At 50.7% G+C, this 16,919-nt stretch overlaps 2 protein-coding genes across 2 annotated transcripts in view; both read left to right on the top strand.

The window, feature by feature from the left end:
- Positions 1 to 6,188: 6,188 nt before the first annotated feature.
- On the top strand, positions 6,189 to 13,565 carry CDK9 (cyclin dependent kinase 9). The gene is made up of 7 exons (XM_032797620.2): positions 6,189 to 6,353; positions 7,412 to 7,493; positions 8,302 to 8,392; positions 10,254 to 10,420; positions 11,308 to 11,479; positions 11,636 to 11,784; positions 12,365 to 13,565. The coding sequence occupies exons 1-7, from the start codon at positions 6,262 to 6,264 to the stop codon at positions 12,728 to 12,730; spliced, it is 1,119 nt and encodes a 372-aa protein (XP_032653511.1). The 5' UTR covers positions 6,189 to 6,261; the 3' UTR covers positions 12,731 to 13,565.
- Positions 13,566 to 15,079: 1,514 nt separating this feature from the next.
- FPGS (folylpolyglutamate synthase) overlaps positions 15,080 to 16,919 on the top strand; it is a 20,402-nt gene continuing 18,562 nt past the window's right edge. The window contains exon 1 of the mRNA XM_032797616.2: positions 15,080 to 15,213. Within this exon, the coding sequence (XP_032653507.1) occupies positions 15,175 to 15,213 (39 nt within the window). The 5' untranslated portion in view covers positions 15,080 to 15,174. The remainder of the gene's footprint in view (positions 15,214 to 16,919) is intronic.

The raw sequence follows: 16,919 nt of genomic DNA, 5'->3' as shown, positions 1-16,919 counted from the left end.
TAAATAACAGCAAGACTTTGCATTTCTCCACCACCTTTGATCGGAGGCTGTCCATGTGATTTACAAAACCAGGAATTCAGCCTTGCTATGCTCCCCTTTAGAGAGCTAATAAATGGCTAAGCTGAGGAACAGAGAGGTTAAGTGACTTACCCAAGGTCATGCAGGGAATTTGTGGCAGGATTGGGACTTGAACCCAGAGCACCTGAGTCCTAAATGAATGCCTTGAACACAAGGCTGTCTATGTCCGCATATACAGTTTTGGTGTCATGGCATGAAAGTCTTGGCATATGTAGTGCTTTCAAACAGCTTTGTTTGCCCAGGACTCAGACTGCAATCTGTATATGTCATTGCTCTGGGGTGCATAAATCAGGTGAGGTGAGTTAAAGAGGAGGTAGTACAGTGCTTTCCATTTGCAGGGTGATCGGTGGCCTCTCAGTCCGTGGCACCTAAACCTGCAAAGCTGCTGAAAGCACCAGGACAATGAAAGGCAGATCGTTTGGCTGAGTGTCGCTCAACCCCAGGGCAGATTGGATTTTGGTGGATAATATCCACGTTTGTCAACCAGTCTCTCCACCTCCCCATCCCTGACCTGAACATTTGCACTTGGCAGCTGGGGGACCCATTGTGCCCTACGTGTGATGACCCATGGCTGAGTCAGAAAGCAAAGCGCAGGGGGGCAGAAGCAAGAGGTTTGATCCTTCTGTCATAATTCGCTGCAGATCTCCTGAGCTGCGAATGAGCAGGTGCTCACGGGGCCCTCTGGGATCAGGGTGCCTGGGTGTCCTGCTCCTCAGCCTTGCTCCCGAAACCACGTGTTAGATCTGGGCTCACACCTGCCTTTGTGGCTGTGAAGGATCCTGTGCCAACCAGTCTGGTTCTTCTGTGCCAGGTGGGTGTGGACATACCCAGTGGTGGTGGTGGTGGGGGTCACAGAGCTTCTACCTGCACTGCTTGTGCCTGGGCTGGATCTGCTGTCTCGTTAAACAGACAACATCAGAGCCCAGGCCCTGGCAACCTGGCACTTCTCCCCAGCACGACATTAACACAAGGTTGTTACATTTTCCTCTCTGTTTCTGGACATGCATCTGAGGAGTTGCCTCCCCCACGAGCTGAGCTCACTCTCTGCTCCTGTTTATTGTGGCTCTTCCTGCCAAAGTCCCCAGAGGCAATGGAAGAAATCCACTCACTGGCCCCTGGCAGGGAAATGATACAATTCACTCCTGCATCTCAATGAAACACCCGCGCCCGCTTCTCTCCTGGCATTGATGACATTAAATGAGGGGGAAGACAGGAGAGGTGATGACTCATTGGGCAGCGGCTCAAGTGTGTATGCCAGGGGAGCTGGCACGCCGTGTTCCTGATGTAAGCGCTCTCCCCACGGACTATTGTTCATAAACAAGCAGCCTTATCAGCTGGCCAGGCTCAGAAGAGTGACTTGATGCTCTGTGTCCACAAAGTTCTTTGTCTCTGCAGAGATATGGGAAGCCCAGATATTGCTAGGATGGTTCTGGAGCGTGAACTGCCATGCCAACAAGAGGCCTGGGTCATAATGGGGTGTCAGTCACTGGTGTCCTTCACAGGGCTCTCTCTGTCCCTTGCACACACGCTCTTCCGCTCCTGGTTCACTCACAGATCTCAAAGGACCCGGTGAGAGGAAACTGAGGCACTCAGCGGGCCTGTGTTTGCAAGAGTAGCTGTTATTTGGGGTGCGGAGGGACCTTGATTTTTGGATGCCCAGCGTTAGATAAGCTAGGGTTGATTTTAAGAGGAACCGAGCACCCAAGGCTCCCATTGGCATCACCTGGAGCTGTAGTTGCTCAGCACCTTCAAAACCCAGGCTCAAGTCTCTCAAGCCAGGCACACAAAGCCAGAGGCCACTTTGGAAAATTTCCCCCAAAGTTGCACTACGGCTTAGTGGCCGAGCCGCTATATTACAGGAGTCTGGATGTGCAGGCCCCTGCTCTTCCCACTAGGCCACACTTCCTAAAGAACATGAATGATTTCACCACCTCACACCTTGGAAATGAGATTGGATTTTACACCATTGTGGAATCTGCAAATCATCCCGCGAGGAGGAGCCAGTATGGTGGGCAGACGAGCGGGAGGGGTTTTGCACATGCAACGAATATTTCTGCTTAGGATAACAATGTGAACAGGGCCAGCTCCAGGCTCCAGCAAAGGAAGCAGGTGCTTGAGGCGGCCAATGAAAAGAGGCGGCACTCCGTCCAGTATTGGAGCAGCACGTCCGGGTCTTCGGCAGGGGGTCCCTCTCTTTCTCTTTGGGCTGCCAATGAAGTGCCGCTGAAGAGGCCGAGAGGGAGTGAAGGACCCGCCACTGAACTGCCGCCGAAGAATTAAGTGCCGCCGATCGGCTTTTTTGCTTGGGGCGGCAGAAAAGCTGGAGCTGGCCCTGAATGTGAAATCCTTATTTATTGCTGGAAAGTTTCTCCTTGGCCAGGAAAGCAACGACATGGAGTCATAAGAACTAGGTCACATCTCATCCATCCGCCTGGGCCAGTGCAGGACTGTTCCCTACAATGGGTATTCCACATGTTGTGCTTTGACAGGCAGAGAAGACTGGAGCAGCTAATTCTGCAGGGCATGTGAATTGACCTAAGGGGGGAGTTTCCTCAAGGAAGGTGTAAAGTCCTTTTATTTCTTAGCGCTGTCAAGAGGCTCATCAGGCCTGCTGATTATGTCACTCTCCTTTCCTGATGCCTGGGTCACTCAGGAGCCGGATGGATCTGGTGGAGAGCTGTAACGAACCCTACAAATTGCGTGCTCCCCTGCAGGGCCAGTGCCCATGGTGCAACTGGGTAAGGTTGATCTGAAAATTGTGTTTCTTTAGTCTCGAAAAGAGAAGACTGAGGGGGGACATTCTAATAGTTTTCAAGTACATAAAAGGTTATAAGGAGAAGAGAGAAAAATTGTTCTCCTTAACCTCCTGAGGCTAGGACAAGAAGCAATGGGCTTAAACTGCAGCAAGGGAGGTTTAGGTTGGACATTAGGAAAAACGTCCTAACTGCCAGGGTGGTTAAGCACTGAAATAAATTGCCTAGGGAGGTTGTGGAATCTCCATCATTGGAGATTTTGAAGAGCAGGCTAGACAGACACCTGTCAGGAATGGTCTAGCTATGACTTAGTCCTGCCTTGAGTGCAGAGGACTGGAGTAGATAACTTCTTGAGGTCCCTTCCAGTTCTATGATACTATGTAGCGTACCTCATGCAGTGCACTAAGTGCCCCAATCACAACTATGTGGGTGAAACCAAACAATCACTATGCTCTCGAATGAACTCATATAGGAAAATGATAAAGGACAAGGACCATATCACCTGTGGGTGATGGGGTGACAACCCTCCAGGATTGTCCTGGAGTCTCCAGGAATTAAAGATTAATCCTATTCCCATAATACAAGAACTAGGGGTCACCAAATGANCCCCCCCCCCGCCTTACCAGGCCGCTCAGGGTGGCAGGACTAGGGTGACCAGATGTCCTGATTTTGGGGTCTTTTTCTTATATAGGCTCCTATTACCCCCCACCTCCATCCCAATTTTTCACACTTGCTGTCTGGCCACCCTGGGCGGGACTGGCTTATTGGAAAGCCTGGGAGGTGGGCAGGCACAAGCTGTGCTGCCCGTGTGGAGGCATGGCTTCAGGGGAGGGGGGGGACAGAACGGGAGGGGGGGGACAGAAAGGGAGGGGCCGGGGGCTCGCCTCCCTGACCGGGGCTCAAGGGCTGGGCAGCCTTGCGCTCCCCGTTGAATTTCTTCATACCTCCCCAGGGGGCCACGCCCCCCAGTTTGGGAACCAGTGGTCTGGATAATACTTAGTCCCGCCATGAGTGCAGAGGACTGGATTAGCTGACCTCTCAAGGTCCCTTCCAGTCCTTTGATTCTATGACAGCCATGCTGCCTTGCTAGCGGACTGAGGGAACTGCAGACTTCCCTCCATCCCTAACACAAATCACTCCACTGCTATGCACTCGCCTGGTGAAAGGGCAGCGCCTGACTTGGAAATTAGTATATACCAGCAGATGGTGTCCAGAATGAAAAGGAACCACTCAAGCAGGCAAACTGCAACACAGAACACAGCCTGCTCAAGGGTCAGGCAAGCACAGAGCCTGTGTCCCTGAGGAAAGGCCAGTGATGGAGGGCTGGGATAAGCCAATGGGAAATATCGGAGGCTGATGGCATCCGTGCAGAATTCTCCTTGAAATTATTTATTCAGGGGCTTCCGCTTGGGGTTAGGAGGAGAGGGGATCAGCCACCTTAGTTTCTGGGAAAAACTAACCCCCTTCTCCCATAATAATGGCTCCCAGAAGCATTGACCGACAAACCTCCAGACCAGCTCGGAACTCATCTCCCAGACCTTCTGTGTGCCTGGTGCCAATGGATATTAGAATCGCCTGCGCTGGTAGGGGCTGGTAGTGAGTTTGGTGCATTGGTGCCAGTGCTGCTACCTAGAGATGAAGATACTCTTTGTAGTGCCCTGAATAGGGACTACAACTGTTCCCCTTTCAGCTCATGCCACTCCTAGAGGGCAGGAAATGAGCATGCTGCCCCCTCTGTAAGCGACCTAGCCTACTGGCACCGAACAGCAAGCTGCCAAAACTGTCAGGGACAGATCTTCAGATGGTGTAACTGGCATAAGTCCGTGAAGTCAATAGAGCAATGCCACTTTATATCCAGAGGATCTGGCCCCAGAGGTACGCAGGAATGCATTTGACACAGCCTCCAGTGCATCAGAGAGCAGGTATGGGGCCCAGAGTGTGAGGGATGAGACAGCAGCTAGGGGATGCCCTGGATGCAGTATGCGAGGGCTCCACAGCATGCCAGCCAGGGCAGAACATTCTACAAAAACTGATCAGTGTGTTTTGCTCTCTCTCTGGGGCCATGCAAATTGTCCCTTGTTGCTGGTTCTCCTGCGTCCTGGCCTATAAGTGAATACTGTGCATCCCCGCCAGTGGGATAGGCTTTAGACACTGGTCCTCTAGGCTCCCCTTTTAATCTTAATCATAGAGCTGAGGCTCCAAGAGGATAAATGATTTACCTAAGGCCACACCAGCAGATAGTGGCAAAGTCAGGCCTGACTCCCAATTGCCCATCCTAACCACTCCAATGCTCTAGTCCCTCTCCTTTCCCAGCAACAGGATTAGTGGCACCCCACTGTACTATCAGATTTTCTCCGCTCTCTTAGCAGGCCCATTTCTGTTGCCTGAAATCTTCGCTTGACTTTGTCTCAGGACTCCTGAGAGTCTCGCTCTCTGCCTCCGCCTGGCTGCTAATACCATTGGCTTGTCTCAAAGCCCCCCCTGCTGGCTTTTATATCTATCAGCGCCTCTGAGATAGATGGTGCAGGCAGCTGCATCTGAAAATGCTGCTGAGCTGTGAATAATTGGTGCATCAAGCAGATGTGATAGGAAGTGTGGGTTGGGGGGATGAGAAAGCCAGTGATGGAAAGGAGCTGAGAAGATAAACAATGTGCATCTGATTCATATGCATGAAGAGAGAGTGTGTGTAGCAGGTGGGGGAATGAAAGACAGTTGATTGAACTTTGTGATGCAATTTGATGATGCTTTTGACAGGCCGGTGATGTTTTGGGTGCAATGTAATGACCTGCTGGGGATGTTGCAGAGGAATGTGATGGTGCTGGGCGGTGATGTGGTAATGTTCTGATGCTTTTGTTACTGCGTGCAGCTGGGAAGTTCCGGAGGGATGCAGGGGCACATGGTGGTGGTGCAAATACTGTTGTTATTACAGCAACCCCTGGGAGCAAGGCCTCCAGTAGGTGCTAGGCACTGAACATACTAACAAAGTTCCAGCCCCAAAGAGCTTATAAGTTTCAGATGAGAAACCCCAGGTAGATCTGAGGAACAGAGAGGGGAGCAGGAGGCAAGAGGGACCGGTGCATAGGGCACAGCAGGAGGAGGCTGCCAGGGAAACACTCCCTGGGATTTGCTGGCAGCACTTGGCCAGTGCAGACACATGGGGACGAAGCGGAGGCGCTGCGAGGACACGCCGCGAGGGCCTGGAGACACACACAGGAGCGGTGCTGGGGCAGCCCCCGGGCCCCTTGGCGCTGCGACCCTCTGAGCGCCCCCAAGCGCAACCGTGAGCGGTCCCCGCCGGTCCAGAACTACAACTCCCAGGCGGCACCGCGGCGCAGGAAGGGGCGGGTTTGGCTCCCGGGGCGACACGTCACCAAATGCGCCGTCGCTCGGGGCGACAGAGGCCTAGCGAGGGCTGGGACGGCGGCCCGGAATGGCCAAGCAGTACGACACGGTGGAGTGTCCCTTCTGCGACGAGGTGTCCAAGTACGAGAAGCTGGCGAAGATCGGGCAGGGCACGTTCGGGTGAGAGCCGGAGCCTCCCGGGCCTGCCCCCCCATGGGGCTTGGGGGATCCAGCGCCCAGGGACTTACCCCCTCCCCAGGGCCCTGGGCTCCGAGAGAGAGACTCCCCCTCCCCGGGATCCGGGAGAGACTCCCCCGATCGGGGAGAGAGACTTCCCCCCGCCTCCCTCCCCAGGTCCCTGGGCTCCGAGAGAGAGACTCCCCCTCCCCGGGATCCGGGAAAGAGACCTCCCCCTCCTTCCTCCCCAGAGCCCCGGGATCCGGGAGAGAGACTCCCCCCGCCTCCCTCCCGAGAGCCCTGGGTTCCAAGAGAGAAACCTTCCCCCCGCCCGGGATCCGAGAGGGCGACTCCCCCCTCCTTCCTCCCCAGAGCCCTGGGGTCCCAGAGAGCGACCTCCCTCCTCCCCCGGGATCCGGGAGAGCGACTCCCCTCTCCCCAGAGCCCTGGGGTCTCAGAGAGCGACTTCCCCCCTCCCCAGGGCCCTGGGTTCAGAGAGAGAGATCTTCTCCTCCCCCTGGATCCGAGGGAGAGACTCCTCTCTCCTTCCTCCCCAGAGCCCCGGGATCCCAGAGAGAGACACCCCCCCCCCCCGATCTGAGGGAGAGACCTCTCCCCACCGCCCCCTCCCCAGAGCCCTGGGATCCCAGAGAGAGACTACCCCGGCCCCCTGGGCTCGGAGAGAGAGACACCCACCTCCCCTGGGCTCTGAGAGAGAGACTCGCTCCTGAATGCCTCTAGAGTCTGAGATTCCACCTATACCCTTCCTGCCACCTCTTGGATCTGCAAGGGCTGCTCTCAATAGTCTCCTGGGGATCTGTGAGAGCCCCATCCCATTGCCGTTCTCTGGAATGCCCTGGAATCTGAGAGCCTGCTCTCTAGAGGAGATCATGGTGCTTCTTGGGCTGAAGTGGGAAGACCTGGGTTAGGCAGAGGGTCGGCACAGAGCTGCCTGTGTGGAAGCATAGAAATGTCTAGTTTGGTCTTGCCTGGCTATGCCTGCTCCACTTGGCCATTTCAACTCCTCCAGGAATGCTCATGTATTTCCGTCCTCTCTGCAGGGAAGTGTTCAAAGCAAAACATCGACAGACTGGCAAGAAGGTGGCCCTGAAGAAAGTGTTGATGGAAAATGAGAAGGAGGGGGTAAGATAGATGGTCATGTGTCTGTCCTGTGCGTGGTGTGGGAAGACGGGAGTTTGTCTACGTCTTTAGTAGACAAAGACTGAATCTTTGTCTGGGATGACAAGGAAATTCATAGTGTGTGTAACTTTGCAGGACCTACGGCAGTAAAAACCGGTATGGAAATGGATAAAGTAATATACAAGACTGTTTCCATTTAGAAACTGTTGTGTTTCCGTATGTATCAGGAAAGTAATTTAAAAAAAAACCCAAACCAAACCACCCTTTCCATATTGCCGCCTTGTGTGTCTAAGTCACATCTCTGTTGTTCCCAGTAAGATTTTACTTCTGTTGACACAGTAGTGTTGCTGCACCGAGGAGATGGGGAGCTGCATTCTAATCAGGTTCCCACATCAATACGACGGGTCCATATTCTGGTGACAAACATCCCTATTGCTGGTGAGCTCGTAAGAAGCAAAACCAGACTGGATTCTCTTCCACCTCTCACTTTGGTGTTTTTTAGTAGCTGTTGCCACACCCTAAGGGCCTGATCTTGTATGGTATTAAGGACACTCAACTTCTACTTGCGTTACTAGGTGCTGAGAGTTGTAAACTGAGCAGGCTGGAACTGCACAATGTTGGTTTTAGCCTCTGTTCTGACCTAGCTGCACTTTGTTCACATTTAATTCTGCTTGAATACATCTCCTTTTTGAGATTTCTGCCATGATTTCTCTCTTCCCTCCTCTGCCACCCCTTCCCCCCACACCTGCTTTAGAGTAGATTGGGATATTGTCTTGCAATTCTGATGTGTGGCTCTCTCTCTCCTTGTTAGTTCCCCATCACAGCCCTGCGTGAGATCAAAATCCTTCAGCTGCTCAAGCATGAGAATGTGGTGAACCTCATCGAAATCTGCAGGACCAAAGGTAGCATGTTTTAGTTCCCCCTTTTTTGTTTTGTTCACTCACATCAGTTGATTTCTACTGTACCCTTTATTTTTCTTTCAGTGAGGTGCACTTGCCCAATACAAAATAGCCCGGTTTGTCCAAAGATTTTGGTGGATACCTGTCTCCTTTGGATAACAGTGGCCTGCTTGGCCCTTGGGCAAGTCACTGCCCCTCTCTGCGCCTCAGTTTCTCATCTGTAAAACTGGAGTAAATGATACTGACCTGCTTTGTAAAGTGCTTTGAGATCTATGGATGAAAAGAACTGTGTGGTGGTGGGGTTATATAGGAGAGTTAACACGTGATATGTTAGGGATGTAGCAGAGCTTTGACTGCATCGCAGCTCGACTAGAAGACACCTTTGTAAGCTCCTTTGAAATACTGGGCTACTACAGTTGAAAGTGTGTGTGTGAGACTATAAAACTCACGTTTCTGTTTTTTTAACAACAACAAAAAACACTGGAGAGAAACTTGACATGCAGGTTTCTCACCCTGAAAGTGGTGGTTTTTTTACATTTGTCCTTTCTTTAAAAAGCAAACAAAACCCAGTGGTGTTACTATGCCATTAATAGCTGGAGCTCTCCCTCTTCTTGTTTTTAACACAGGTTGGCTCTTTTTGTCAACTTTGTATTAATGACACCCTGGTTTGCTCCGAGTTCCCGTACCGTGGCTGGTAACTGTAAGCACTTTGGTAAATAGATTCAAAGGCTTTCTGGTTCCACGGTGCAGTCACTTGAATGCCTGGTTGTTCTCCCAGTGCATTGCAAGCTGTCTCTTTGGGGCAGCGTCCTCTGTGTTTGTGTAGTGCTAGCATCTGCGCTTCTGGAAGCAAATCATATTATCTGAGGCTACGTAAAACCTTTTATAGTGTAATAGAGCATTTGAGAAATAGAAGGGTCCTTGGTTTTGCTCAGTCTTCTGTTGTTCACTCTCCTGGGCTTCATTTTGGATGTGCTCCCCAGTATATTAATTACATCTTAAAATACATAAGAACTTGGCTGGAACGGTCCTTCTGGGTCATCAAGTCCAGTCCTGTGCTGTGAGCAGGCAGCCCTGTCATATCATCTTACTTGTAAACGTATCAAGCTCCATCTTAAAGCCAGATAGGTGTCTTGCCATCACTACTGTTGTTGAGAGGCTGTTCCTCTGATGGTTTATGGACCTTCTCATCTCCAGCCCAAGTTTCCCTACGGCCGATTTATCCCCATTTGTTCTGTACAGCAATGTCCTTTAGCTTCAGTAGCTCTTCTCTCTCCTTGGTGTATTTATAGAGAGCAGTCATTCCCTCCCAGCCTTCACTCTGCTAGGTTAAACATTCCTTCTCAGAAGACAGGTCACCCTAGTAGCCCATTCTGTGCAAATTGAATTCATCTTTTCTGAACATGAGTGACCGCAAGAAACAATGTGCTTTGTTATGTACACATGCCACGATCTTCACTGCTGTAACCCTCCTCCTCCATTCCCCCCTACTTCTCCTTTGAATAGCCTTATGGGGATCTAGATGCTGAGGTTCTTGGTGGCCAGGGATGTCCCCATTTCTCTATATAGCGATGGCAGTGTAATTGAAGACTCTGGGGGGTACGTGGTGAAAGGGGGCAGGCGAGGTGGAACTTGTGTATTTACCCTGATGCTCAATTGTGGCCTTAAGACAGAGCTGTGTTGTGTTTTCTGTTTCTTAGTTATGGGGCAATATTTAAGCTCCTAAGTGGAATGGTGCTTGAACTAAGGCTGGCCAGCGTCTGGTGCTAGAAGTTGACAGAAGGAAAGCTAGCCGTCAGTGTGGGGGAGAGAACTGTTTGGGTTGAGAGACCTCCTTAACGACCACATGTTGCTTCTCTTGTAGCCTCCCCCTACAATCGCTGCAAGGGCAGCATCTATCTGGTGTTCGATTTCTGTGAGCATGACCTCGCAGGCCTCCTCAGCAACGCCCACGTGAAGTTCACGCTGTCGGAGATCAAGAAAGTGATGCAGATGCTGCTGAATGGACTTTACTACATCCACAGGAATAAGGTAAAGGGCCAGATCTGTATTCCCTTGCTGCATGGCTTGAGGGCTGAGGTTGCAATGGCCTTGTGTGCGCCCTGCTGAGATATAGGCATGTGAGCACAGGCCAGTGTCTCTAGCTGGGCTCCTAGTTTTGCACACTGACACTCTGAAAAGTGGATACTTGTCAGGGTGGCTCAGTGCTGAATCAGTAATGATTATTCTCAGTCTCAGAGTTTGATGCCGTGAACCTCCTTTTTACAGGCCTGGGGAGTGGGATGTTTTAGCAGAGCCAGTGATGGCCAAGTGAAAACTTAGGATGTGTTTTCAAAAGAGAGAGAATGATGCTCTGAAGGATCCTTATCAAGTCCTCTCAACCCACCACGGTGTTTGTAACACTGCAGAATACAGTGTCCAAAGAAATAATGCACCTGAAAATCAAATGTAAGGGTGACCCTTGTTCTAAGTTCAGGAGCTAATGCATAGCTGTGCTGTGACTGCTAATCTCAGGGCCCAGGACTGACTGGGCCATGTAATCTGAACTCACCCTGGCTCTCCCAGGGCAGGGTTAGGCACATTAGCTACCGTGGGGATGCTTGTCATGCTACTGGCTGTGCTCTCTCTGTCCTGTGGGTGACTGGAGGGTTATGGTTTCAGTACATCTCACCCAGTTCTAGATCCTCAGCTGTAATTTCCCTCTCCAGCCAACTCCATGCTTGGTGAGATGCTTTCAATGGGTTTATTTTCTGTTGTGTTGATCCACGTCCAGTTCTAGACTTTCTGATGTTTCTTTTCCGGGGTCTAAATGCCCCATTCACCTTCCTTGTGGTGGGGATCTTTGTGATGAAGATAGAGCTGGATCCAGTGGAAGATGACTTAATAGCTTAACCTTTCAATTTCCCTCCTTTGTGCAGATCTTGCACCGGGATATGAAAGCTGCAAATGTACTGATCACCCGAGATGGGGTCCTGAAACTGGCGGACTTTGGTTTGGCTCGAGCCTTCAGCCTGGCAAAAAACAGTCAGCCCAATCGCTACACCAACCGGGTGGTGACTCTATGGTATCGGCCTCCGGAGCTTCTCTTAGGTAAGTGGGAGGCTTGGCTAGAGAAATTGCAAGGGAATTCTCCCATCTTGTTTGTTTCTCTTTCCCCATCCCCTTACTATTTTGTTCTCTCAGTCTGGTGCGTGTAAAGCTCTTAATATTAGAGTCTAAGTGGTTAATCTGTGGCGCTCTCTTTAGGGGAACGGGACTATGGCCCCCCCATTGATCTCTGGGGTGCAGGCTGCATCATGGCAGAGATGTGGACTCGCAGCCCCATCATGCAGGGGAACACGGAACAACACCAGCTCACTCTCATCAGCCAGCTCTGTGGATCCATCACTCCGGAGGTAGGGGCCCAAACGCATGGGAATGCAGCACCTGTGGGAAACTGCAGTGAAACTGTATGGGCATGGGCTTAGAACCCTGGAATCCTGCGAGCTAATCCTGCCTTGGAGACAGACCTGCTGGATGACCTTGAGCAGTAATCTATCTGTCAGCTGCATTTAAAGGGGGTATCCTTACATCCCAAGAGTGGGGAGAGGTGTGCTCAAGGTGTGCATTGCTCCTGGAAGAGATCACGTATGTTTACTGTATCCAGAATGATATGCTGCCCTTTTCTAGCACCTCTACCAAAGATAAACAATGAATTTAGCCTCTCTCCATGTGAGCTATCACCCCCTGTGATGTTCTGTGCTGCTGCATGTCTCTGTAGCATCTGTATGCATTCCACTTTTGACTGCAACAGTAAAATCCCTAATGGATGTCATAGGGCCCTAATGGGTGTGTAGTGAAAGAACTAGTTGGTTTGTTTCTCCACTACAGCTGAATGCAGCGTGCCTGTGGGGTTTAGTTAGGGCACCAATGTCAGGTTCTAAAACAGGTTAGCTGTTTTCTCTCCAAGGCTAATCTCCCTTGTGCCCCCTCTAGGTTTGGCCAAATGTGGATAAGTATGAGCTGTACCAGAAACTGGACCTGCCCAAGGGCCAAAAGCGCAAGGTTAAGGATCGCCTGAAAGCCTATGTCAAAGACCCATACGCTCTGGATCTCATAGACAAACTGCTTGTACTGGATCCTGCCCAAAGAATAGACAGTGATGATGCACTGAACCATGACTTCTTCTGGTCGGACCCGATGCCCTCTGATCTCAAGAACATGCTCTCCACCCACAATCAATCAATGTTTGAGTACCTGGCTCCACCTAGGAGAAGAGGTGGACACATGCCACAGCAGCCAGCCAATCAGGGCAGGAATCCAGCTGCAACCAATCAGACAGAGTTTGACAGAGTGTTTTGACTGCTGGGGGCCCCAAAAAGCAAGTAGGAAGCAGGCTGAGTTTTCTTTGAAATACCCTTACATTCTGCAGTCTCTTGTAGCAGCAGCTCTGATGGAAAGGAGGTGGAGGCCCTGGTCTGAGATGTTGGGCTGGACGAACTGTCTGGAACAGTTGTGTGCATAAAGGACGTCCTTGGGAGCTGTTTCCAAGGCCTGAGATCATCTCTCAGCCCATCTGGCACAGATTTTCTGCATCTGCCCCCAAAATAGCATCTCTTTACCAGTAGCTGGCTCTAATGGGTCATTTCTGCTGGGGAGCCACTGTTGAAGAAGGTTTTGTCACTGGCTAAGCTTTAGCGCACTGGAGGACATGACTGGGTGACTCATTAATTGGACTGCGAATGCAGCTGGCAGGATAGATTGGCCCACATTGGGAACTGCCTCAAATATCTTCTGAATTGCTCCTCCGTGGCTGCAGTTCCCCATGTGATCCTTCCTTCTGCTTGTTGTGTGTAGGGTGAGGGTCGCATAGCTGAGTGCCACTGAGCTTTGTGAGCGTGTCTTCCTTGTGTGGAGCCAGTGGGATTGGTACAGACAAAACGCCTCCAAATTCGAGAACTAGCTTGCCCCATGGTCAAGACTGCAGCACGTCCTTCTGGTTCAGACAGGGTCAGAGCCTGTGAGAAGCAGAGGGTCTTGGTGGCTGATCAGGAAGAGGAGTGAGGGTGCTCGTTACTGTTGCTCTGACTAGGAGGATCTGCCTGAGTTGTTGCTTTCAATAGAAGTTCATCATGCTTTCTGTTCAGCCTACTGCCACTTTTGGTTGTAATCTGCAATTAAAGTTCCCTTTCTTAGACCCCTGGTCTGCTGTGTATTCCATGTCTGACTCACTAACCAGTGCGGCAACAGCAGCAGTTCAGATGTGAAGGGAGTTGGACGCATTCTGCTCGTAGTCTGAGGGTGGATGTGACTGGCAGATGGCAGGTGTCTGTCCAGCTCCTCTGAGTGCTGACCATAGCGACAGAGCAGCAGTGCTTAATGAGCTATTACTGCTGCGACACCTGGCCCAGCTAGACACTTGGCTGTATTTACAAGCATTCCTGTGTCTGTCGCTTTACCTGGCTTTGCTAACATGGGTGTAGATTAAGAGCAGTAACTTTTTTCAAGTGCAGAGAGCCAATGCACTACATGTTGAATGGACTGCACTTAACTTCGGCAACGTGTATCCCGCCAAGGAGAGCTTATTAAACCTGGTATGCACCTACTAGAAACTCTCTGTGGAGATCTTAATGGATTCCTGTGCGGAAGGGAAATTCTCTCTTTCCTCAAGCTCCTGCCAGGGGATGTTCAGTGGCTGCAGCAGCTCTTGTGAATTTGTTTGAGAAGGTGCAGCTGCTTTGTGGTGCTAGCAAACCAGAGTAAAACCCTGAGCCTTTGAAATGAGAGTAGTGTGTGCAGAATGATAACCTTTGTCCTTCAACTGGGCTGCCAGCGTGAGGTCTGTAAACAGCAGGCAGCAGAGAGCAAACTGGCTTCAGAGCAGAAAGTAAGGATGAGAAAGGACATGTATACGGTAAATCTCTTCTCTGGGATGGGGTTTGGAAACTGGGGAGTTTTGGGAAGCTTCTGATGTTAAAGAGATATGAATTAAGTTGGCTGCAGGCAATACACTGGCCCTGGTGCCCTCTGCCAGTTGTTGGGAAGAGACCATCATATGTCCCGTTTTTAATTTTTTTTCTCTCCCCTATGTGAATTTTTGAACAAATGGGGAAAAATGGAACAGCAGCTCTTTGATGTGCTCTATGAGTAAGTAGGTAACAGTTCCCACACCTGTAATTCAGTTGGTGAAGTCCCCTTTAACGGCTGGGCTGGAGCTGTTTGGTCTGTTCTTGCACTGATGAAAATAGTTTTAAAAAGTAATTGGGATTTACTGTGTAATTTCTGAATAAGAACAGGTGTTGCTGTGGATGAGCTTAGCAGCACAGGCACCGATAACTCAAATCTCTCTGGTAGAAAATAGTTTAGATGCAGAAACCAGTATTTTTCTTGTGATAAATCCATGTTGACAAAGATGCTGAGCAGTGTTAACAAGTTAGCTCCTGCATCAAGACATGAGCAAGAACAAAATCTAGCTGAACTGCTGATTCCTTTCTCTCCAGAGCAGCGTTGGAATCTTAGAAGATGGCCACTTTAGAGTAATGATTCCTACCCTGCAAGTTTTCTGCTGAGGCACTTTGGGGCAGTGACTGTCTTTGTTGTGTGTTTGTCCAGTGCCTAGCACAATGGGACCCTGCTCCCTGACTTGGGGCTCTTGGGTGCTACCACGATGCAGGCAGTAGGTGATAATCCTGAATGGAAACAAATGGTTCCTGTACTAAAAACTGGTCTTTGCTACAGTTGTAATCTCTTGTTAAATCTCCTCACCTAGTAATAGCCCTGCAAACTGTAGGAGAGAGACTGGCTGAATGTGGTGGAGCTGCCCCTGCACTCGAAGAATTGAGATGGTAATTTAATTTTGTTTTAAATTTGGGGCCGTGATACTAACTTCACTGCTAAAGCTATAAATGCTGTTAAGAGATGGGAATGGTGAGCGGGAGGTAGAGCTGCTTGCACCACCAGCTATTGGTTAATGGAGGCTTTAGTAGGAATATGCCAACTATGGTGTATCTGGCTTGGGTGTGTTTAAAGCTTGCTATTAAATTTCTTGTTTAGATCCTCACCAAAATCCTTTTAAAAAAGACCTCCGCATTGAGCATTGGCCTGCTAAACCCAGGGTTGTGAGTTCAGTTCTTGAGGGGGCCATTTAGGAATCTGGGGCAAAAATCTGCCTGGGGCTTGGTCCTGCTTTGAGCAGGGGGTTGGACTAGATGAGCTCCTGAGGTCCCTTCCAACCCTGATATTCTTTGATATCTATGTGTCTATTTAAATGGGATGAAAGGCACAGCTTGCCCATGTATTTGCAACATGAGGAGAAAACTACAGCAATGGTTTTTAGCTCAACTAAAAAGTAGAGCATCTGCTCTGTATTTTTGTGGGCGTTGGGTTAGAGTCTGAAATATCCTGGCTGTAGCTGATCGTTTCCTTCAGTGGGGTGTGTGATGTTTTCATAGGTAGGCACCGCCATAACATTCCATTTTGTAATAAAAGCAGTTTTTATTGAACTAGCAGGATTGCTTGGACTTTGTGCTGCCCCTCGGTGCCAGCTGACCTTGAAATCCACAATGCAGAGTACCACCTATGTTGTAGTGTTTTTTCCTCGCAATGTGCACTGGAAGGCTTTAGATCGGGGTTGGCAAACTTTTTGGCCTGAGGGCCACATCCAGGGATGGAAATTATATGGTGGGCCAAGAGTGCTCATGAAATTGGGGGTTGGAGAGGGGGGTGGGGGTGAGGGATCAGACTGGAGGTGTGGGCTCTGGGGTGAGGCCAGAAATGAGTTCAGGGTGTAGGAGGGAGCTGGGTCGGGGCATGGGATGGGGCAGGGGGACAGGCTGTGGGTGGTGCCACTGCTTCCAGAAGCTGCTTGAGGTATGCGTGTCCCCCTTCCAGCTCCTATGCAGAGGTGCAGCCAGGTGGCTGTGCGTGCTGCCTTGGCTGCAGGCACTGCCCCTGTGGCTCCCATTGGCCGCGGTTCATGGTCACAGCATGCACGGAGCGGCAAGCCCCAGACCCCGCTCCCCTGCTGGAGCAGGAGGGCCGGATTAAAATGTCTGAAAGGCCAGATGTGGCCCCTGGGCCATAGTTTGCCCATCTCTGCTTTAGGTACTAAGCAGTGTGTTTGCAAACATGGTTTTATCTGGCGATGTTCCCCTGCAGAGACATGGGAACTTGGGCCCTCTCCACCCTGGGATCTGACATGTCTACTTTAATGCAGTTGGGGGGTGGGGGGTTGGATGGCCCTTCAGTAGGGAGTGAATTGAGCACTGTATGTAGCACTTGGCAAAGTGCTGTCAGGGGGAGGAAGGCTGCTGCACAGGGCCGTCCTTAGGATTTATGGGGCCCTACGCAGTATTATTAAACTGGTGCCCCTATGCCGGATGGCAGCGCAAGCTCACAGCCTGGTGGGGGAGGGGGAGGAGGGACGAGACAGCAAAGGATAATGAGATGCCTGGCCTGCCTTTTGGTGGCGGAGAGTCACAGTTCCCCGCAGAGACTCCCATGCCCTCTCCCTCATGCAGAATGGACATGAAAAAAGTACCTAATTAAAAGC

The sequence above is a fragment of the Chelonoidis abingdonii genome, chromosome 24, assembly GCF_003597395.2.
Source record: "Chelonoidis abingdonii isolate Lonesome George chromosome 24, CheloAbing_2.0, whole genome shotgun sequence".
NCBI lineage: Eukaryota > Metazoa > Chordata > Testudines > Testudinidae > Chelonoidis > Chelonoidis abingdonii.
Note: the sequence above shows the minus strand (reverse complement) of the source record. Positions and strands in the feature narration are given on the sequence as shown.

What these genes read in the sequence shown, in the direction of transcription:
- CDK9 (XM_032797620.2), top strand. Translation starts at nt 6,262, where the DNA reads ATGGCCAAGCAGTACGACACGGTGGAGTGTCCCTTCTGCGACGAGGTG. An exon ending in CGAAATCTGCAGGACCAAAG is followed by an intron (nt 8,393 to 10,253) that starts GTAGCATGTTTT and finishes CTTCTCTTGTAG; the next exon opens with CCTCCCCCTACAATCGCTGC. An exon ending in GTGGATCCATCACTCCGGAG is followed by an intron (nt 11,785 to 12,364) that starts GTAGGGGCCCAA and finishes TGCCCCCTCTAG; the next exon opens with GTTTGGCCAAATGTGGATAA.